Source organism: Lagopus leucura, unplaced genomic scaffold (genome assembly GCF_019238085.1).
Source record: "Lagopus leucura isolate 7727_CA_CO unplaced genomic scaffold, USGS_WTPT01 Super-Scaffold_100004, whole genome shotgun sequence".
NCBI classification, from domain to species: domain Eukaryota; kingdom Metazoa; phylum Chordata; class Aves; order Galliformes; family Phasianidae; genus Lagopus; species Lagopus leucura.
The window spans coordinates 15,663,411-15,686,972 of NW_024962264.1; the positions used below are offsets into that span (position 1 = coordinate 15,663,411).

Consider the following 23,562-nt stretch of genomic DNA (forward strand, 5'->3'; position numbering starts at 1 on the left):
TACTTTCAGGTAAGTGATTGCATTATAGACTTGTTGCACAACTCGTTCTTCAGTATTTCCCCACTTCTGGCATGAAGTGTGGTTAAATATTCAAAGCAACAGACAAGATGCAACAAACTGAGCTTTATGTAGTATGGTAGCTTTTCCAAATCTTTTTTTTTTTTTTTTTAATGACAGGGTCACAAACCATCCCAAGTGTGGTTTAGAACAGGTGACAAGTCACTTGTGTTCTCTGGTCATGTATATGTGAAAGGAAAATTACCTAATTATTTCATCTATTTTCCCCCGGGATTACCTAACAGTACATATTTTTCCACATTTCTATTGTGTTGTTAACCTCTATCCTGTATGTTCTGCAGAAACTTCTTTCTTCCTTCCACAAAGGCTGTCAGGCTCCTGCTCTCCAAGGGTCATAGGTTGCAGGGGAATCCACAGAAACAGGAAACCGGGCTTCCTCAGTCAGTTTTGAAACACCAAAATCTGTTTCCTTTCTACAAAACATAAAGCCCAGCAGGGCATTCTATGGTGGGCTCTCATCTGTATGAGTAGCAGCTCAGGAGGAGAGAGAAGCTACAGGGTTCTTGCTTGGGAAATAAATGTGAGACATCCAGTTGCACTTACAAACCTGCAGAATGAAGGAGGTAATCTTTTTGCTCCTATTGCTCTTACAGAGTGGCAGCAATGGATTTAATCTTACAGGAAAGCTCTGGGTCACAGACCAAGGTGGTAAAGCCCTGACAAGTGACACAGATTTGACTCCATCTCCAGCTGCAGCGCATGGTTCTGTGGATGCCAGTACAACTGCAAGATCGCCTCATTCTGAGATTCAAGCTGCCGAGGAGAGTGTGTTGCAGGTACTCATTTCTGCATCTTCAGGCAAGACTCTGGGACAGAAAGCTCTGAAGAAAGCTTCCAATGCTACGACCTCTGTCCTTGCGAGCCAGTCAAATGGACACAGTGATGGGAACTCTGACATAGATAAGATCAGAAACTTGCAGAGCAATGCAAGGAAGGCTCCTCTACAGCAGGAGGTCACTACAAACCACGATACAGCTATAGAGAACAGGTATCCCAATCAGCCTTCCCGCAGCACTGGTATCACCAACGTTCAAAGGGATGCCAACTCTAAACCATCTGGCTTTGAAGCTACTAGAGGAAAGTAAGAAAAACTACACTTTTTTTCTTGTCTTCTATTTAAGAACACTACTGGTTATTTTCCTTTTCTCAGAGAAATAATGCATAAAAGTCCTAGTAATTTTAGTAAAGCTGTTTTCTGAGCTGAGGTAAGACTATGAAGAAACCATCAAGGAACCAAATCTATAATACATACTCATTCAAAACCATTTAGTTATGAAAGACTAAAGGCTGCAGTTTTTAATTCTTGAGGTGCTTATCTCAAAGACAACAGGAAAGTCATTAACACATATAGGTAGGGAAGGACTACGATAGAAGCCTCCCTGTTCTATGCGTGGTAAACTTTTCTTGTTCTCTTTTCTGTGGATAAAAGAAATTTCAAGTGCAAGATCTCATTCTATTGAAAATGATTTTGATTATATTATTCCTAACTAAACTTATGAACAATTGAGGATACAAAATAGGGCAGCATGTGACAGCTAGAAGCATTTTATTCTGATACAAATTTACTGCAAATAGTGTCACAGGTGAATGTGTATTCAGAAGTGTGTAGCTCAGTGTGTAATGGCTATGCTTAACAGATACATTGTACTGTCTATCTTTATAACTCTGAACACTCAGTTGTTTTCTTTGTGCTACCATGTCTTCCATTCTAAATGGAGATACTGACTTTGGACATGTTAAAAGCTTCACTTAATTGGTGATATGTATTCAGATGCTGGTAGAAAAATGGAAGCCACACAGGACTGGTGTTTTTTCATACTGTTTATGGACAGTGGGCTTTTTTCTTCTGATTGTACTTGACAAATGCTAATACTCGAAACATGGAAAAACTCTTAAATTCACATTAAAAAGAATATACCAGCTCTAAGAAATACTCCTACAATTATGTTGTAGTGTGAGACTATAAGCTAATGCTCCTCCAGACTCAAAAAAAAAAAAAAAAAAAAGATTCCCATTGACCTGAATGTCTTTGATTAAGCGTAAGTGAAGTGATGTGGGAAAGGCACAAAGGAAAAGAACTCCTTACCTCAGCTGAGAAGAGATACTGGCTAAGATGCTGTATTTTTCACATAACTTTCCTAATATATTCCAGAAGTGAGTGTCATCTGTTACAGCACCTCATCACAGTTTTTGACAGCATCTGACATAACCTGGGTAAAATGGTTTCTCTTTATTTCTTGGGCCTTATTCCTTCATGTCCTTTTATGTAAAGCCTTAACATCTGCTAAGCTGAGAGTTTTTTAAAGTCCTCCTCAGCTTTTCCAAAGAACAGGATTCCAATGAAATTAATCTTCAGAAAAACTTTGTGAATTGGCAAGTATTGTTTCTACCTTTTACATAAAATGTATAATCAGAAAGCAAAAACTCAGTGTTAAAAAGGATCTCCTATATTTTTTTTATTACAATAGGATGTGGTTGCAGCTCAGGAAAGGCAAAGGAAGTTATTTTGTGTGGCCCCCTATTTCATGAGTGATCTAGGAGCAGCCTGCTGTGCAGCATACATAAAGGTCTTGTTTTGAGTGCATTGAGGAAGTTAGGCATAAAGCAAGGTTTACAGATGATTGTCACAGGACTGAGTAGCAGCTCAAAATCCCATCTTAAAACCCAATGCTGAATCCCCAGTCTCTTTCTCAAACTGTTCTAGGTGTTGTTTGATCCTTTTCACATCTTCTTGTCTTACAAGCCTAGTTGTCCTATTGCAAACAAGTGTTTTTATGAGCAGTATGATCTGAGCTTTTCTTTCTGATGTATCACCAACCTAGGCCATGACTTTAAGTCACTTCACTGGGTTTTTTTTCTCCCTTTCCCTTTGAGTTAGACTTGAATGAATAATAAGGTTCCTTGCAACTCAATTTCCTTCAGTAAAGCCGTGACAAAATGCCCAGACTTATATACTTACTGTTTCAAGTCACTGCTGTGAAGTACTTGGAAAACTACTGCTGTGAAACTGTGCATAAAAATCCAACTATTTGATTTATTATACGCAGGTTTTATTGACTACACTCTACATCCACTCCTAGCATGTTTTTTCTTTTTTTCTTTCTCCTTTTTATTTTGCATCATTATTACAAACGAACTGAAATGCTCTAAAATTTCCAATAAATACAGATTTCATTGAGGTTTCCTTATTGAATACCTGAGTACAGGTTGAGTGAGTCAATAGCAGAATTCTAGTTGTAAAGCTAGACAACTATCTGAGGAAATCTGGAAGGAAAAAGTTGCTTTTTGCTTTAATTTAAAATTAAAGGAACTCTTAAGTTGTAGGCTATTCCAACCTGAATATTCAGATGACCTTGTAGAAACTTCATGACTCTGTAATCGATCATGGCAACCCATTCTGCTAAAATATGTGCAGAAATGCTGATGTTAAATGGATCCACATACGAGGCGGGGGGGGGGGGAGGGAAGAAAACAGACAAGACAAGAACAAGAAAACAAAACAGACAAGAGTAAGAAAAACAAATTGTTATGGGCCTTTAAATATATATTTGTAATTAATTTATAATTTATAATAAACGTACTTTGTTGGAGAGTCTCCAGGGCAGATTATTCACAAGGCACAATATGTGCCCATTGCACAGAATTAATTACCCACACATCCTCTTTTTGAATGAGGTTGTGTGCTCTGCTGGTTTAATTACAGATGGAAATCTCAGTTTGCTCTACCCTAGGTTATTTGAGGATGAAATTATGTACATATATCGAATAATCCCTAGAAATACAGATAGGTCAACAGTGATGAGGCAAGGCCAAAGACAGAATCACATCATCGGTAAGGTTGGGAAAGACTTCTAAGATCAAGTCTAATTGTAAGTCCATCCCACCATGCCCAATAAAGCATGTCCTCAAGTGCCATATCTGAAATTTTCTTGAATGCTTCCAGGGACTTGCAAGCATGAGCTAAAATGAAGCTGGAAAACTATAGCAGAGTTTTTTCTAAATTTTGGAGAAATGAAATGTAAACAGTAACTTAGCGTCAAAAAAGACAATTGATAATATGTTGCTTTCAGTTGAGTTCACGTGCGATACATCTTTTTCAGCCTGTGAAGAGAAAAGAATTTTGGTATTTCTTTTTATTACAAAGTAGCTTAAATAACAGTAAAACTATGGAGTACATCAGAGGCTAAATCTTGAGTCTAGAACACTCATCCTTTCATTCTGAACACAATTTTACTAATTATTATTCAAGGCAGTTCCGGAATACACAAGACATTCATTTAGGCTGTAAGTTAACCACATTGTCTCCACGCTGTTGAATGACACTATATTACTTTATTATCTTAGCGCTTATTTTAGAATTTCCAATTATAATGAATCCAGTGAGTCTTTGTGGATTTCCCTTACCATGCATAGCAGTGAGGTGATGGTATTTTATTGCTAAGCACAGAAGGCTTTAATAAAGTCAACACCAGGGGACAGATTTGCTCAGCTGTCATGTGGTAGAAATGCTGAAATATTTCATTCTCAAGGCCAAAGCTCTCCCCAGAAATTGCTTCTGCTTTTATCCACCTGACAGAATTTCTAGTGTACTGGTAAATTTAAATGAGTGGTTCAGCTCAGCAGATGGTTCAAATATAGAATCATAGAATCACCAAGGTTGGAAAAGACCTAAAAGATCATCCAGTCCAACCGTTCACCTATTCCCAATAGCTCCTACTAAACCATGTCCCTCAACACAACATCCAGTCTTTCCTTGAACACCCCCAGGCTCGGTGATTGCACCACCTCCCTGGGCAGTCCATTCCAGTGCCTGACCACCCTTTCTGAAAAGTAATACTTCCTCATGTCTAGCCTGAATCTCCCCTGCCGTAGCTTGAAACCGTTCCCTCTGGTCCTATCACTAATGACATGAGAGAAGAGGCCGACCTCCAGCTCACTACAGCCTCCCTTCAGAAGGTTATAGAGAGCAATGAGGTCTCCCCTGAGCCTCCTCTTCTCCAGGCTGAACATTCCCAGCTCCTTCAGCCTCTCCTCATATGGCCTGTGTTCCAGACCCCTCACCAGCTTTGTTGCCCTCCTTTGAACACGTTCCAGGGCCTCAATATCTTTCTTGCAGTGAGGGGCCCAAAACTGGACACAGTACTCAAGGTGCAGCCTCACTAGTGCTGAATATAGGGGAACAATCACCTCTCTGCTCCTGCTTGCAACGCTGTTTCTGATGCAAGCCAGGATGCCATTGGCCTTCTTGGCCACCTGGGCACACTGTTGGCTCATATTCAGCCGAGCATCAATCAATACCCCCAGGTATTCAATACCCCCAGGCATCAATCAATACCCCCAGAAGAAACATAGAAACCTGATTTAACTGCCTGGTTAATGTAAGGTTGGCAGTCTCTTTTGATCATGTCAATTTTTAATGGAGCAGAGAGAACAATTCTTAAGTGGATTTCTTAAGATTTTGCCTCACTGTGCATTTACAATAATTAAAACTCATGCATGACCTACATTTCTGCCTCACTAGGTGTATTGACTAGAACCTGGAAGAGAAAATCCCTTACGCTAGTGCTGAGGCTGCCTTGGTGGTTGAATGTCAGAAGGTGTTTGATGGTACTTTGCCTTCATAACATTGTATTCCAGCCATGCAGAATGCATTTACAATGATACTCTCTTCTCCAGTAGCATTTTGAAGGTAATTCTGAAGTATGGCTGTGAGTCTACAATTTAATTTCTCTGGATATGATCAACGTAGTATAATTCCTATTGCAGTCATTAAAGAAAACAAAACAAAAACAAAGGAAATCAGTAATTTAGGTGCTTTTATTCATTACTTTATTGCTATCTCATCCACTGAATGGGGGGAGGTGGAGGGAAGATGCAAAGGACGTAATTGTGTAGTTCAGTAACGATGGTATGAGTATTTAGAGACTGGTACTGATTTCTGCTGAGCATTGCAGTAAAACAGCTAATGGGAAACTGAGAGTACTGGTGTGAAGTATAAATCTTACCAGATTATGCAGATTAGGTACTGCTGTATGCTGTACAGCAAGACTAGTGTAGGGCAACCAACCAGTCCACAGGCTACATGTGATTCACAGACAATTTGTTTGTATTAGTTCATATCAAATATCCCATGACTGAGGAAGACATTCCCATTGCTGATCCACAGACAGAAAGAATAAGAAGGTCTGTGAAAATATGAATCTTTGCAGTATTTACATTTTAAATGGTTTCTGTACGTGGGAAGAATCATTGATGGAGACCCAGATCGTACTGCTTCCCAGAGTGACTCTCTAAGATATATTGTCTTTTAGATGGAGAAGAAATGGGGAAGATATACTCAACTAATTCTGGACTGTAGGTGACAAAATCACTTCTCTGGAAACAACAAAATCTATAGTTTTGGTTCTCTCAGCTTTTCAGCAATGACAGTTAGGAGGAGTCATGACAGACTTTTTTCAAGAGTACAGGACACATAATACAGGAAACATAGCACTGGAAAACAAAAAGCACATCTTCACCCACATAGCTTTTGTGACAGTCCCAAGGCACTTGTAAAAGATGTTTTCTCTCTTAGCATCTTCAGATTTTGACTATTTATCTTTTCTGTGATCAGATTCTGGTAAGGCAGTGCTATGCATATGATTTCAGAAATATTTTAATGAAGACAGTAGAGGTTTCCATTAATCTTGTTATACTACCTACTACGTTAATGCACATGCTTATCTTTGCTCTTGCTCTTTGGTTCATCTGTCATGGAAAGAGCAAGGATTAAGAACAGTTTTCATCCCTATTTGACATCTCTCCACCCCATTGCGTGGGTAAGGATTACTATAAAAACTGGACCAAGGGTTAGGATTTTGCTCTCAGTCACTGCAAAGTGTAATTTTTTCACAGCATTTCATCTAAGGTTCACCAGAGAAATCTGCTCAAATTTGCACAGAAAATATGCATTCTCACAATTCCAAATATGTTTAACACTTTAGAAAACTGTCACTCTTCATTTCTGGAATAGACATGACAAGGAAAAGAACAGCAGTAAAGTGACCCATGTTTTCCAAAAGCATTCAGTGCATTGCCAGATCGAGAATGCAAATGTTTCAAAAGACAGTTTCCTTGCTTCATCTCAACACATCTATACTGCATTACACACTTGGTAAGTGGAATGTAAATAAGTGACACTGCAGGTCGCGAAATAAAAATCACCTTGAATTTCACAGACTTTGGTTCAGATTCTTTTTGTTCAAGAGCTCCAGAGAAACCAGTTAGTGACAGAATAAAAACACAGCTCTTCATGAGTAAGTGGCAAATCAGGTACAAAACAATTAGCAAGGCAATTCAACTATTTAATGAAAGTAAATAAGAAGAGAAAAGCTGCCCAAGCAACACCATAAACAGATTAAAAAAGAAGAATACTCATTTCTGAAGTTGGGATGGGATCTTCTTTTTTTAACATTTTCAGGTGTCACATTGTTTTGGTCAGCATTTCTCAAAATGAAGTTATCACTGACAAAGAGAGCTCTCATTTTACAGAGACAAGAAACAAACTTTAAAAACAACAAATCGGGTACCACTGAGGTCATCTGAGCAGCAAGGTCAGTAAACTAGACTAGGATTATCTTAATGAATTCTATATTCTGGGCCAATTACATAATGGAAAACAAATTTATATTCCAGAGGGAGAAATGCACAACTAAGACACTTTAAAAGAGAACTTTGTCTGTTTTCTTTCAAATATGCTTTACTGGATAATTCTCAAATAAGCCTAATGGATAACTTCTCAAAAGTCTAAATTCCATCTGTGGGAAAGTTTGATTGTTTTGAGGGGCTCCAAACACAGCGGAGTAAGGTCTTGAAAGAGCTTACATGGTGTGCAAATAGCTTTTTTAATTAGCTGGTGAAGTGCTAGCCAAGTGAAAATTGTGAACTAATTTTTGCAGTACAAGGTAGGAAGCAAATTTTCACAAGAGTAAATAAAAGCTTGGATGAGACAAAGAGGCTGTTCACAGCACAAGGTTTCAGAACTGCATGTACAAATAAAGAGGAAATGAACGATGGGAGTAGAATTTGTATTTTGTAATAGGCAGGACAAAATGTCAGAACCCTGAATCCTGGAAAAAAAAAACAAACAACAAACCAACAACCGTGAAACAAACGGTGAAGCAAATGGTATCACTCCCTCTACCTGGTACTTCAGTGCCAACAAGTCAGCTCTTTTTCAGGGTTGAAAACATATCCTATAACATATTTTACAATCGCTTATTGCCCTGCCTATCAGACATACTTCTCAGAGGCTGTCCAGCTTTGCTATTCCAATCGGCATGTAGAGAAAGTCTCCCAGTCTGCTTTTTGTATGAGGTCAAAATCTGTCATTGTACTGAATTAATATGTCAGCTGAGATTAGTAGACTCATACATTACTGAATAAAGGAACCTGAGCAGCGAGTGTAGAAAATCAGCCAGTCTTAATTCAAGATTATAACTTCTGTTTGAAATATAGTTCATATTTCAGAAAGACATCTGATGCTCATTTAAAGATACAGAGTTATTGTTTAAAGATACAGAATTCAGTTCAGATTCAATGATTCACAGAAGGCATTGGGTAGGGGGGAACCTTAAAGATCATCTGGTTACAACCCCACTTTTGTGGGCAGTGACACCTTTTGCTAGATCAGGTTGCCCAGGGCCCGATCCAACCTGGCCTTGAACACTTCCAGGGATGGAAAGTAGAACCTGTGTCTGTGCTTCACCAACCTCTGAGTGAAGGATTACCTACTAACATTTAGTCGAAATCTCCCTTCATTCAGTTCAAAATTACTACCCTTTGTAAAAAAGTCTGTTCTCATTTATATGGGAACTGTTGAGTCACGGCCTGAACTACTGATTGAGCACCTGGGGAAAGGACCTGGTCAGCCCAAGGACCACAGGTGAAAGCAATTCATCTGTGTGGCCAGACAGGATGGAGCCTGACTCCACCTATCTTGGACCTCATTTAAGGACTGATTGCTAACAGGGAACGATCTGTTTCTGGTGATCTTTTTTGGTGAAGCTTTCTTCTGTGAATTTAGAATCTTTTGATATAGGTGAGTAATTGTCCTCTCTTACTTTATAGCATTTTTCTTTTGTGCTGGTCCTGCCATTATTACACCTTTATTGTAATGTCTTTCTCGTTGTAGTGAGCTGTTCAATTGCTATGCTATTTTTCTTTCAATTTCTTTTCACATACGGGAAAGCCACAACGAGGTCTCCCTAGCGCCTTTTTTTTTCTCCAGGTTGAACAACTCCAGCTCTCTCTGCCTTTTCTCATAAGAGCACTGCTCCAGTCCTCTGATTATTCTTGTGGGCCTTCTCTGGTCCTGTTCCAATGGGTTCATGTACTGCTGGAGCTGTAGGCTCCTGATGTTTTGCTGCAGTACTGCAGGTGGGATCTCAAAAGAGCAAAGAGGGAGAATCATTTCCCTCAACCTGTTAGCCACGTTATTTGATACAGGCCAGGATGCGGTTGTTTTTCAATATTGCTAGTATAAAACAAAAACAAAAACAAACAAACAAAAAAAAACACTAAGAGTCCTCCTGAATCACCTAGTGGATTTCAAGAGAAGTTGTTGAAGTGAAAATCTGGTTTCTTATGCAATAGCAAGAGCGAGAAGGAGGAAGGCGTGGAAGATGTGAGTGCTTTCTATTCATTCTAATCATTTTTGAGTGTTGAATTAAGTCTATCAACATATCTTTCCTCACCAAAACTTGGTAGAATGCTCAAGGCAATTTGAAAATGCAGTGTACTTTTGTTTGACCTAAACTCAGGGGTTCTGTGTAATGCTTTCAGACTGGGAGAAGTCCTAGATTTATTGCACATGGTATTAGTATATGAATGTTTATGTGAATGCTGTTATACTACTATGTTTAGAAGAACAATTGGATTGTTTGAAATATATAAAAGCAAAGGACATTGGCTCACAGAAACATAGAATCATTCAATTTGGAAAGGGTCTCAGGAGGTCTCTAGTCCAAATTCTTGCTTGCAACAGCAGACGATAATAGGTTACTCTGAGCCTGATTTAGTTGCATTTTTTGCTCTAGGTCTCACCAGGTCAGGCGAGTGGCTGTGCAACTCTTGGACTCTACTCCAACGCCTCAGAGAGGAACAGGTTTCTCATGCTCAGTCTGACTACTTCTTGCTTCAGTTCATTTGCTGTGACTCTTATTCTCCTGCCATACATTGCTCTGGCTCTAACTTCTTAAGAGCATCCCTGCAGGTCCGTGGTTGGGGCTGCTGTTAAGAACTCGTGAGCTCTTCCTTATCCACACCAAATAAGCCCCAATTTCTTAGCCTCTCCTTCCAAACTACTTCCTACAGGTGCTCATAGTACCTTTTTACAACTCCTCTGTTTAGAAGTAATGAACAACATTAATTGAAAATGTGTAGAGTTGGGATTTGTATTTCATTAACTGTTCTATGAAAGAACAATCATCTCTGTGTAATCTGAATGAGGCACAGCCAGCAAACCATGCACTGGCTTTAACAGCATTTCCAGGTGCTGTTCTATTTCTTCAGCAACACAATAATCTTGTTTCTGTGATGCAGTGATGTTCAACTGTGCTGATTCAATAGCATTTCTATTAATAGCCAGGTAATCTAATCTAATCTACTCGTGGATAAAAATAACTCATTTTCAGATGTAGTATGAAAGGGGCAGAATGAAATCTCCACCCTTTGTGTCCTAGCTGCCACTGCTGTTCTTTCTGTGTGCTTTTAGGGCCATTTATGAGTGCTGCTTGAAAATATATTGGCTAAAAAGCAAATGGGTTGACTGTGTATAGCTGTACTTGATGATCACCAGCTGGCAGTTTTTGTGCTATTTGTTACTGCTCCTGTTCAGTTACCTAAAGATTCAGTGATTCAAACTAGGAAAGTAGTATGAAGGGGGTTGATGCAGTCTCATAACTTCTACTTTCCAAAAAATTATCTCTTTTTTTGTTTAATGGATGGTGTGAATTGCACTTCACTTTACATCGGGTGCCACAGTGTCGAGAGGACTGGTTCAAAGTCTGCGGAAGTCCCGTGCAAATGCATTCAGAGTACACGGACTGCCATAGAACGGCTAACTTCACCAGACAAAACACAGGGGAGGAGAAGAGAGGTAGAAGGATGAAGGCCCTATGCCCTGGCCGCCGTTAGCCGCAGTCTGTCTCGTTCTCTCCTCTGCAGGCAGCGGCCGCCATCTGCCGGCCCAGCATGGCAGAGCTTCTCGTCGGCTAGAACGAAAATCCGAGCTTATAACCGCTGCTGAGACATTGCCTCTCGTTGGTCTATTAGCTATGCACCGAAGGGCAGACCTCCGCAGGCTTGGTGATTTTGTTGACAGATACGGCAGGTGCTTTTTGCTGGCAGTCGTGTCCCTTTGAAGCTGTAAAACCTTGCCTGATACATGTGTATTTTCTATATCATGAGGCTGGTGTAAATCACTGAAGATGAGTCAGCTAAACACAGGGAAACACTGCAGTAGTTCCTCCTATGCCTTCAGAAAGTGTTTTTGTTTTTGTTTAATTTTTCTAGACAGAAAGGTGTTGTGCCTAGCTAACCTGGGCACAGAACATGTTGCCATCGAGGAAACGTGTAGGCAGCTCTTAGTTACAGTGGTCCTGGAAAGACCTCTATCTCACAGTTGTCTCCAGTATGCATCTCATTTTCTGAAGACTCAAAGGTGTTCTCCACCACCTTACTACCAATGAGTTTTGCTGGCTAGTACTTGCAACAGCAAGAGAAAATCTCACAAGAGCTTTTGGTTTCTGTATAAGGAGGTATGAGGTATGGTTTTTTGTGGTAGCAATGGTAATGGGAGGATAGTTGGACTAGATGATCTTGTAGGTCCTTTCCAAACTTGTGATTCTATGTTTCTATAACAGTTGACTTACACTGCTCTTTCCAGACTGGATATCTGTTGTACTATGTGTTTTGTTATTAAATACAGCTTTCCTGATTGAGATCAGCCTTAATGGAAAAGAAATAAGATGCTGCTGCAGCTCTTGACAAAATCTGTGTCAGAAGCCTGTGTTACTGATTTGGACTACGTTACTCTGGTTCAAACTGACTGACTTCAAAATTCTACTTACGTTCCAAACATCTCTTAATGAGCTTAGTTCATCAGTAGCATAAAACTAATTATGAGTCATGCCGGGGACTCTTTTGTTGAGAATGTCCTCTAATCTGTAGATGTAATGTCCTCTAATCTGCAGATGACACCAAGTTGGGAGGATGTGTCGATCTGCCTGAGGGCAGGGAGGCCCTGCAGAGGGATTTAGGTAAGCTGGATCGCTGGGCTGAGATGAATGGGATGAGGTTTAACAAGGCCAAGTGTCGGGTTCTGCACTTTGGCCACAACAACCCCAGGCAGCATTACAGGCTTGGGGATGAGTGGTTGGATGATTGTGAAGAGGAAAGGGACCTTGGGGTGTTGGTTGATGCTCGGCTGAACATGAGCCAACAGTGTGCCCAGGTGGCCAAGAGGGCCAACGGCATCCTGGCCTGCATTAGAAATAGTGTGGCCAGCAGGAGCAGGGAGGTGATCATCCCCCTGTACTCAGCACTGGTGAGGCCGCACCTCGAGTATTGTGTTCAGTTTTGGGCCCCTCACTACAAGAAAAACATTGAGGCCCTGGAGCGTGTCCAGAGAAGGGCAACGAAACTGGTGAGGGGTCTGGAGCACAAGTCTTATGAGGAGCAGCTGAAGGAGCTCGGATTGTTCAGTCTGGAGAAGAGGAGGCTCAGGGGAGACCTCATTGCACTCTACAACTTCCTGAAGGGAGGTTGTGGTGCAAAAGGGTCTGGCCTCTTCTCCCAGGCAAATAGTAGGACCCGAGGAAATGGCAAGAAGTTATACCAGAGGAGGTTCAGGTTGGATATTAGGAGAAACCTTTTCTCTCAGAGAGTGGTCAGGCACTGGAATGGCCTGCCCAGGGAGGTGGCGGAGTCGCCATCCCTGGCAGTGTTCAAGAGGCGCCTGGATGAGGAGCTACGAGAGATGGTTTAGTAGCTTGTGGCACCGATAGGAATGGGAGGGTGGTTGGGCTAGATGGTCTTGCAGGTCGTTTCCAACCTTGTGTTTCTGTGATTCTGTGATTCTGTAATTTAGTTCAAGGATTGCTGGGCCCTTCTGAGAACCACAGGTATGCAGATATTGTACCCATTCAGTGTAAGAATGAGTTAATTATTGTAAGTAGAAACAATCTGTTCAAGGTGGGTTACTTTTTTTTTTTTTTTTTTTTTTTAAGGCAAATGAAAAGGACCAAAGAGATCAGAGGTTGAGTTCAGATTATCTTTAAAAATAAACAGTTGTCCTTGATAAGTTTGGGATTTATAGTGTTGCTTTTTCCTTTCAGGGCATCTCCAAATGAGCTAATTCCAGTAGCTGTTAACTTGAAGTTAGCTGCTCTCTATAGTAATGATAATGAGTGGATTTACATTACCATTTTTAAGAAGTAGTTTTCTTAACCTGGTCTTCTGTATTTCAGGGCTTTGTATTTTTACAGTTGTGCTTTTAACATCTGTTCTACTTGATTTATCTTTTTGTTGATCATGTTTGCTTAGATATGAAATGGAGTGCAGTTACCGAAAACAGTATCTCTCCTGTATGCACTGCATAAAAGACCAGATAGTACTGCTTTGTTTCCTCAGCTTATTCCCTCTTTCTGCTGAGTTCTCAGGTCTGTTTGTAAGGATAAGAAGGTAGGTGAGGGAGCCAGGAGCTTAAGTCCTAACCACAGCACCAGCTCACTGTAGGTTGAGATAATAAAATTCTGCACTGATTTTCAAATCTGACTTGTGTCTTTTGGTACTTGATTTGCAAGGTGTGATAAAACACCTTGCTGTCATTTGCTTTTAGCTCCTCACCTTTTAGGCAGCTAACTTACCAGTAAAAGAGATGTGGTACTGAATGACTGTTATCTTTTCAAATGTATTTTGATCAGACTTGATGTGCTATCAGTTAGTTAATGGAAGTTATTCAGGGATGTAGATGTTTACTTTCTGTATTGAGACTAAATCAAAAGCAATTCATAAGCAAGACATTATGTTTAGTTGGAACTAACTCTTGGATAGACTGCAGTCAGTCTGGACTAACGCTGCTTTCTGAATTTGTGAAGGCAAGTTTGGTATTTCATTCTTATACTCATCATTTCTTTTTTTTTTTATTTTCAGTGCTAATATGTAAGAACTTTTTAATCTCAGGTTTGAACACTTACTATAGCTATAGAATGGAGAAGCTGTAGCTATATGGAATCATAGCACATCCTGAGTTAGAAATGACCCACAAGGATCTCTGGGTACATCTTGTAGCTTCGTGCAAAATTCAGACCCTATCACTGAGAGAATTGTCGAAACAATTCTTGACCTCTGAGGGCAGTGACTACAACCCTGGGAACCCTACTGTATTATTTGTCCACCCTTTCAGTAAAGAACCTTTTCCTAATGGCTCTGACCAGCCTCACCTGAAACCACCAACCACACCCAGGGGTCAGGAACTCCTTTTAAGCTCCATGTCCACGTGGAAGTGCTGATTTATATCAGTCCTTTGGGACTGTTTTTCAGCTTTGTTACCTATACTTTCTCTTCCATTTGCTGCATTGTTTTACTTAAGTTGCCCTGCTTGCTTTGGTGTTGTGGTAGTACTCGGTGTTGATGTTAGTGCCTAGCCTGTATGGTTGCATTCAGTTCCTGGCTCTCTTTCTGTAAGAGGTTTTGTTGTTGCTCCCTGAGGCCTCTGCAAAGAAACTGTGGAAGAGCTGTCTTCCTTGTTATGTTTAGTAAGGGAGCTGAGCATGTTATTATGTCATGTTCTTGTAGAATGCTTGATGTGAGGGGTTCTCTCACTTCTGTTGCTACTGAGGCAGTGAACTAGAAGGGGTGAAGCTGTCAGCTGTATATATAGCTAATTGTTGGCAGTATTTAAGCACAGATATTCTACAATTTAGTTATTGCTGCTATTCTTTGTGTTCTCAATATATAGGAGACTGTATAGGGCATTTTTCTTCTTTTAAAATGTAAAGAAGCTTTTCCCCTGTTGATTCTACTAAATTTGTTTCACGAAGTTGCTCTTGACTTCCATGAAGGTGATGAGAAGATTACCTGATGTTTAACCTTGAAAATTGAGAGCTGTATTTAGGTTTTGGCAAGAATTTATTCAGTACATGTACATCACATACATGCAAGAGGCTAGAGACAGAGGGAATAGAGCAAAAGAGCAAAAAGGAAGCATCAAACGAAAGCACAGCCTCTTTATATGAAACTAATAAGAAATACTATCCTAATGAAAATTTTCCTGAAAATGGCAAGTAGGTAAAATCTGATCAGAGAGAGAAAGTAAAAATCCCTTTTACGTGAAGTGTGTTATTTACCAATTAAACTTCACATGTTATGTGAGGGTGTACTGCAATATGATGTTGGCAGCAGAAGTACTGAGGTGGTCCGTCTATTGGCCTTACTTACCATCTTATATCTCAGGAATCTTTTTTCCTCCTAAAGAACTACTGATTCTGTCACAAATGTCTTGGTAAGATCTCGCAAGTCAAAAGATAGGTTCTCATGCTATTTTGCATTTGTATGGTTCTTTGTATGAAGCTGTAAATCTGTGTATTTTGATTCCCCACTGTAAGCAGCCTAGAAAGACAATGATTTCGGGGCAAGCTGGGTAACGTAAATACTTATTTTCCTGATAAACTCTCAAACATTAACAGAGCTATATGAATGGGAAGCAAGAGTTAGCAGCAAACCATGATACTGGAAGTTGAGCTTCTAGGTATGGTATGCAAATGTTAGTCTGGAGGTACTTGTAAGTTCAGCAGCCCTACAACTGAAACAACGTTGTGTCACTACTTTGTCAAGTCAGTAATATGTTTCAGCGTGGGAATAACGGTATGACCCGAAGAGGTCCAGAGGAGCAACAAAGATGATCAGAGGGCTGAAGCAAATCAGATGCAGATGAAAGCAATCCAAGTAGTTTATTACAGGTTCTCGCATCCCTTATTCACAAGTCTTCTCTTGTAACTTTCCCACTTGCCTTTACATGTCAACAGGACATTCCACAAGCACTCCTTAACCATGCATGCAGCACTTATCCAAACAGAGCTGAGAGTCTTTCCAAGCCATGCACTCTTCCTCCAATCCAGGTTGTTACCATGTGGCCATTGTGCAGCTTACTTGACTTTGTTTTTCTTCTGTTTATCTTGCTCCACAGCTTCTGCTCTGAACTGTCTTCCTTGTATTCCCACAATTCCCCCTTTTTTGTTTATTAGGAAACTATTAACATACTATAAAATAATAGCACTAATCATTAATAACATAATCATGACCATTTAGAGATTTGTCCTTCATTTTGTGTAACACTTTGTAACAGTACTGCTGGATGCATTCAGATTATCATGACTCTATCAAGGCTTCAATTGTTAACACGCTGAACGTAAGAAAAAAGGCAAGCCGAACATAGCATAATGACAAGAAATACTATTAAAACCATTAAGAAAGAACAAGCATGTGTTTGGCCCATGGCCCAAGTTCCTGCAACCTAGAAAAGAATCCCTGAAGGTCCCATTCTGTGTGTACCTATTGAAGATTATCTCTAATCAGGTACTTTTGTATGCACTGATAGAGATTTTATTTTTTTTTAATGATCACTAAAGTTCATATAGCACATGCCTTCAAAGTCTTCACAACCATGCCTTTGGGCTAATAGTAGAAAATCAATGGCCAAACAACTCTGTAATGTTGCCTGTTGGATAGAATTGCTAGAGCATCACTAGTGGTGTTGTTTTTCATCCAGCTAGCATCCTAACTTGGTGAGCGTGGCCAAAGCTTGAGCAGTGCTCTTTCACAGTATGTTTGGACCTGAAAGACAGGATGTCTCAGGAGCAGAGACAAGAAAACTAAGCACTCAGCAGCTCAGAGGTTTATGGGTTTCAGTTTTCAAATGCATGTTCACGCACATGCACAAGCATCCGTTTTTAGATAATCCCCTAAGAGGGAAACAAAGTCCCTGAGCAAGTGCACTGTTACTGACCCCCGAGAGAAGGCAAACTGCCAGAAAGGAGAGAGGAGGGACGTTCTGGCAGTGGATGCAATAGGTAATGCCAGCAGGGTGTCCCCTGCTTCAAATGGCACTTTTCCTATCTCATCCATCACAGACTCTCTCCTGCTCTTCCAGGGGTCTGAGGGGTTTTTTCCATTCCCGAGGGGTGTCTCGCAGTCACCTACTACAGCACACTGAATCTGTATGACCATTAGGTACTACAGACCCCGAATGGAAAACCTACTTGAAAAACAAAATAAGCTGCCAAGATTAGCTATCTCTATAAAACAAAACATTTGCAGCTATAGCCACAAATATCAGTTCCCTTAAAACTACCAGAATATTTTGTTCCATTGCAAGATCGTTCTTCTTTCAGGGGCATTTAGGTCCCTGATGTAGGTTCCAAATGAAGGGACTGGTGAACCAAAAGATCTATTGGGCATTATTCTGGAATTTCTATATTAAATTCGTATATTGAATCCCAGTAAGATACCATGTGCCTTTGTCTCAAGTGACGTATGGCCAAGTATTTAAAATCCTCATCAGTGGGATGAAAGATAATTGATCATTGTATAATGCAGGGTCATCCCTTTATCAGGGATTCCTTTCCAGGTTTAGTCTTTTCAAATTAAGAAAAGGCTACTTGATAGACTAATAGCATCTTAACCAAGCATCACTGATAATGAGAGGTTAAAATTATACTAAATGAGCTATTATCATAGTTTCCATCACTGATAACATCAAATTCTGTTTGTATGGGAACTGCTGAGTCACGGCCTGAACCTCTGATTGATCACCTGAGGCGAGCCATGAGTCAGCCAGAGGAGCACAGGTGAAGGCAATTCACCTGTGCTGCCAGAAGGGGTGGAGCCTGGCTGCCCTCCTCCTAGACCTATTTAAGAGCTGGCTACCAGTGGGGAAGGATCTCTTCTGGAGATCGGCTCTGCTGGAGTTTTGTGAGTGAGCCCAGGATAGGGGTAAGCCTTCTATTTATTCCCTTTTTGTTATCGTCGTAGTCTACTTTGTCAAACTCTCTTGTTTATTTCATAATTATAACATCTTAATATTCATTGATTATACACCAAGGCTGGTAGTAGGCACCACATGACCAGCAGCCAGCTGAACTAGCTCATGGAAATGTAACAGCTTTTCCTTTGTTAAGGGCCACTGATCTACCCAAGCAGGTTGCTCTTCTTCCAAGCTAGGGGTTTAGGTTGCTGCCCATCAATGACTTGTATTGAAAACACATCTGCTGAATCATGTCCCTTTGACAACGAAAGATTGTGACCCCACAGAGTACAGGGAACCAGCAAGATGCAAGGAGCAGCGTGAGCAATGTGATTATCAAGCCCTTCAAAAAATAAAATTTGGGCACTTTGTTTGGGCTGCTGCACACTCCCAACTTCTGTAATAGCAGAATCAGGGTTTCTTAGTGCCCCTTCAGAGGGCCATTCACTTGGCTTCATGATGGTAACATTGGCTCTCGTATCCAGGAGGCTTAATAACTGTCGGCCGTGCGTGGTAATATAGTTTTCTTTTTACATTTGTGTAATCCATACCACAGCAGGTTTGTCCATGCTCCCAAATCTGCTGGTCCAGTCTCTGATGCCAGGTTTGGCTATAGAATGAAAAGGGGCTAGCTGTGCTATTTTATGGCCTATCAGAATAAAGCGGGGGGTGGATGGGAGGGTGTCCAAGCTATTATATTTATTTCCTCAATGTAGTCAGCATCTGTGACTCCCAGTAAAACAAAAAGTCTCATCTGTGTAACAGAAGAATGTCCTAACAAGAGATTGCTATGCTGTCCCAAGCGGGGTCCGTTATACCCACTAGAATAAGGGTCATGGTGTTATCAGCCAGTGTCACTGACTGGGTGGTGGCCAAGTCCACTCCTGCACTGCTTGCAGTGGCTAGTCTGAGTGAGCTGGACAGGCAGTGGCCAGGTGATTTGGGACTGTATTTGTTATCATAGCATGTGGTCTTGTACTGTTCTTCCCATTTCCCAGTAGATCAAAGGGCTGTGCAGCAACAGGGAGTTTAGATCGGCATTAGATCGGCCCAATGTAGCCCCCTCCCACACCGGGGACAGGGTCGAGCTGGAATAGCATATGCGTTTTTATTTGCTTGTCTAGACTTTTTACAGTGCTTTTGCACATGGCCAGGATTTCCATGATTGTAACACTTAATTTTTTTTGAGCTGTTCCTACATCGATTTGGGATGCTAGCATGCCTGCTAACCAGGCCATTTTGTGACTTGCTTTGTCTACATCTTGACAGGCATTAATCATGTCAGTAATGGATGGATCTGTGTTCTTTAAGGACTGTAAAACCTTCTGACTCGCGTTTTCTACTGTGAACTGCTTACACAAAATATCCTGGGCAGCTTGATTTTCCACTTGTCTCTCTGGCATATTTTGTAAATGGTCAAGAAATCTAATGTAGGGCTCAGCAGTCCCCTGCTTAATTGGTATAAATGAGGCATTGGATGAATAAGTGTCAGGTATCCAACGGATAGCGTGCAACACCGAAGTCTTAACTTGTTCAAGGCACTGCCTATCCATCTCTGCCTGGGCCTGAGGTGCTGCCCAAGCCCATTCCCCCAGGAGCTCCTCTATGCCAATAGGATTTAAGTTAGCTGAATTACTCATAGCCTGGATGGCAGCCTGTCTCGGTATTCAGTCATATACAAAGTGTATTGTATGGGAGACAGAACTGTTCTTAACAAAATTTTCCCATCGTAAGGGGTCAGAACATAACTGCCAGCGATGGCAACCAAAAGATTGTGTGTAAAGGTGGGCTGAGTTCCATAATCCCTCAGTGAGTTCCTTAGCTCTTTCACTGCTTCATAAGGGAGGGATTCCCGTAGGGGGGACTGATTTGCATGATATGCCATAGGAAAGGCTTGTAACATATCAGCATCGCTCTGTAATATTGCTGCTTTTCTGCACTGCTCTAAAGCACCGTGGTATGCTGTAGAAGCAACCACATTTTCCCTCCCAGTCCCCTTCAAACAGTCATCAGCAGGGAACATCATGAGTTCTCTTTGTCCTTCGGGTCTACTGGACCGGGGATCAGAAAAGTCCTTTGGTTTCGGTCCATCCTTGACTTTAACCAAGTTACATGCGGGCAGCAGAGGCAGAACGGCAAGCGAAGTCGGAGATGCGGGGGGCGGCAGCGGTCCGGAGAGCGGGGGGGGGGGGGGGGGGGGGGGAGCGTCGCGGCGAGGGGCGGGGAGAAGGAGGGGTGCGGTGGGAGGCAGAGCGGTGGCGGGTTGCGATTTTCCGTCTCCCCGGCCGGGGATGGGATTGGAGCCGCGGATCGCGTCCGGGCAGGAGCTGCTACCCTTGCCGAGTGGCAAAGGCGGGGATGGGGGGGGGGGGGGAGCGCGATGGGGAGCAGTCGGAAGGGTTTGCCCTCTGTTGTCGGATTTGTTTGAGCGCTTCCGATATTTGGTGCCAAGCAGGTAAAAGTTCAGTAGCCGCTTGGTCTGTAGTAGCAGAAGCCTCCCAGAGTTTTGTGCCGATTTTGTTCCAAAGCTCCCCATCAAAAGATAACCCAGTTTCTGGAAAGTCGAGGATGTTTTTCCTTTTCCAGTTAAGAAAAGTAACTAATGCTGAGCTAGATACAGGCCGATGCTGGCATATTAAAATTACCTGTAATGCTTCAAGATTTTTGTTGCTCCTTCGTTGGTGAGCTCCCCGTAGCTCTCGACTGCTCACCTTCTGTCCTGCTAAGCGGTGCGAGCACGCAGGAAACGATCTCCCCGTAGTTGAGTCGGGCAGCACTGCCGGAGCGTGTTCGCTCAGCCTCGGGCTCGGTTTGCCCCACGCAGTGGGCTCCGCTTGCAGCGTCTGATGCACGGACTTGGATGAGAACAATCCGAATGGTTTATTACCGGTTCTCACATCCATCCCTCGTATACATTCGCAAGTTTTCTTTTCTAACTTTCTCACCCTTCTTTACATGTCAACAAAACATTCCGCAAGTACTCCTTAACCGTGCAATCCAATCAGAGCCATGAGCGGCTCTTGGCCACGTGCCTTTCCTCCAATCCAGGTTGTTACCACGCAGCCATCACGCAGCGTACTTGACTTTGTTTTTCTTCTGCAGGTGTCCTTGGTTCTCAGCGTTGCCTTCTCATGCTGTTTATCTCGCTCCGCGGCTTTTGCTGTGAATTTTCTCTCTTGTATTCCCACAGTCTTTAAATTCTCTTCCAACCTAAGCCATTCTGTGATTCTCTGATGGTAAACTTACCTCATAAATACGAGGTTCATAGAATCATTGAATTGCTCTGAGTTGGGAAAGATGTTTAAAAAGATAAAGACTATTGAGTCCAACTGCAACCTAACCACACTACCCTAACTCTAACAACCCTCTGCTAAATCTTGTCTCTGAGCACTGCATCCAAATGGCTTTTAAATGCATTCAGGAATGTTGACTCAACCACTTCCCTGGGGAGCCTATTTCAGTGCTTAACTGCTCTTTCTGTAAAGAAGTTTTTCCTGATATCCTACCTAACCCTTCCTGGGCACAACTTGAGGCCCTGGCAACTTGAGCTTTTATTTATTTATGGCTGACCATGTATTCCAAGAGATATTTTTGACACTTAACTATTTGGAAATTAAATATGATGAGATTCATGCTGTTCTTCATAATCAACTTCAGCTTGATTGCCTAATTATATTCTTATAGGAAACTTCAGGTTTCTGGAACTACGCAATTATTACTGGAACTACTCAATTTTGTGTACTTTTAACTCTCATCTCTCTAATCAGCAGTCAACTCCTTGATGCATGTGATGTCTACTACGTATTCATGGGAGTTTGTGCTGATAATATTTCTTGAGAAATCTAACTAGTCTTTTGCTTTTCTGTTTGAATGCCTTATAAAAATCTGTAACAGGACATGTGTTCTCAATATGTGACATCCTTTTTTTTCAGCTTAGCACTTGCTGAGTGACCTTGGTAAAAACCTCTGAAATTTGTCTACATACTTCTGATTCAAAGAGTGCTGTTAGATTTCAGACATGATTTCACTGTACAAATTCATCCTGAGCCATCATGCAAATGATAATTTCAATTAAATTAGTTTTTCTTTTGTATCTTCTACCAACGTACCTGTTTTTCAATTTGGATGTAAACAGTTTCTTCTAACCACCTGGTACTACTTTTAAAGGAATGTAGCCTTACATTCACTTTCTCCCACTTCCTGCTCTGCAGTTAACACTTGGATTATTTCATATAGGACTTCTTTCCAGGGAGAGGAGGGGAGGAAAAAGCCAGTGGCATAGCCAGGAGCAGGACTATGGCATATTATGATTGTGTATGTCTTGGACCTCAAAGTGCACTGAAAAACACTATTTATGTGTGCTCAACTTATTTCCAGGGGAAGGAAGGAAGACTAAACTATCTCATCTTAAGATGAAACCTGTTGGCGATTAAAAGCTGTGTTAAACAATCCTTTGACTTCTGGAGAGAGTTTCTATGATCTGAAATGCAGGAGTGTTTTAAGATCTATGATTACTGCTGGTGAGATAGACTTCTTTGTATTTGGTACTACATAAACATTTACAAAGAAAAAAATTGGGTATATCTAAATAAATGTAGAGGTTTAGAAATACTTGTTTTCTTTGTTGTTAATGGACAGATGAAGCAGAAGGAGTAAGTAACTTGCCCAAAACTGTACTGGTCGTCTGAGGTTATGTTTACGTAACTTAATCCTATCTCTAATTGATATTCCTGTGAAGTATCATATCTCATTATATTGTGCAGAATGTTATTTGTATTTCAATTGTCTGCTTTCTATCTCTTACAGAAACTGGTGTGCTTATATCCATACGAGGCTCTTACCAACAGTTGTAGTGGACAACCTGGAAACCTTCTCGTCTGGCAGAGCAAAGCCTTGCACTTGGCTTATTGGATCCTGTGCTCAGAGGTGTGTAGAACTAGGAGGAATGAATACTCTAATTGTCACCAGCTGTCTAATGAATATAACCATAACTTCAGAAAACAAACAAGCAAAATAACATATTGAGGGAGCAAATTAGTATGTTTCCAGATCTCTTAGCGAGTATAAAAAAACTGTGGTTGGAACTGTCCTTCAGTTTCACTATACATGCTTGGCATACCCTGACTCTGGCATTCTCTATTCTCGAATCCATGTTTCTTCTGAATTACTTTAAGAGAAATTGCAGGTCTTTAAAGCTCATGTGAGAAAGAAAATCCTTTTTGTGCAGTTTTCCAAGCTTGTGCGTTGTTTGCTGGGGCAAAAAGCTTTCTCCTAATAGCATAAATATTTTTATTATTATCTCTTCTGAGTTCTTATTTCTGTCACAACTATGTTGGCCAGGCAGCAAAACTAGAAAAGTTATTGGTCTGGATACAATTTGTAAGTAATAACTCTGAACATATTCAGATTGTCGTTTGTGG

At 41.2% G+C, this 23,562-nt stretch overlaps 1 protein-coding gene across 2 annotated transcripts in view; it reads left to right on the forward strand.

Moving 5' to 3' along the window:
• Positions 1–533: 533 nt before the first annotated feature.
• Positions 534–23,562, forward strand: part of MMRN1 (multimerin 1) — a 51,217-nt gene continuing 28,188 nt past the window's right edge. For both annotated transcript variants that reach the window (XR_006179068.1, XM_042872107.1), the window contains exons 1-2: positions 534–1,159; positions 22,949–23,068. Coding sequence is in view for 1 of the 2 variants with exons in the window: in XM_042872107.1 (XP_042728041.1) it covers positions 633–1,159; positions 22,949–23,068 (647 nt within the window). In the remaining variant the exon portion in view is untranslated. The remainder of the gene's footprint in view (positions 1,160–22,948; positions 23,069–23,562) is intronic.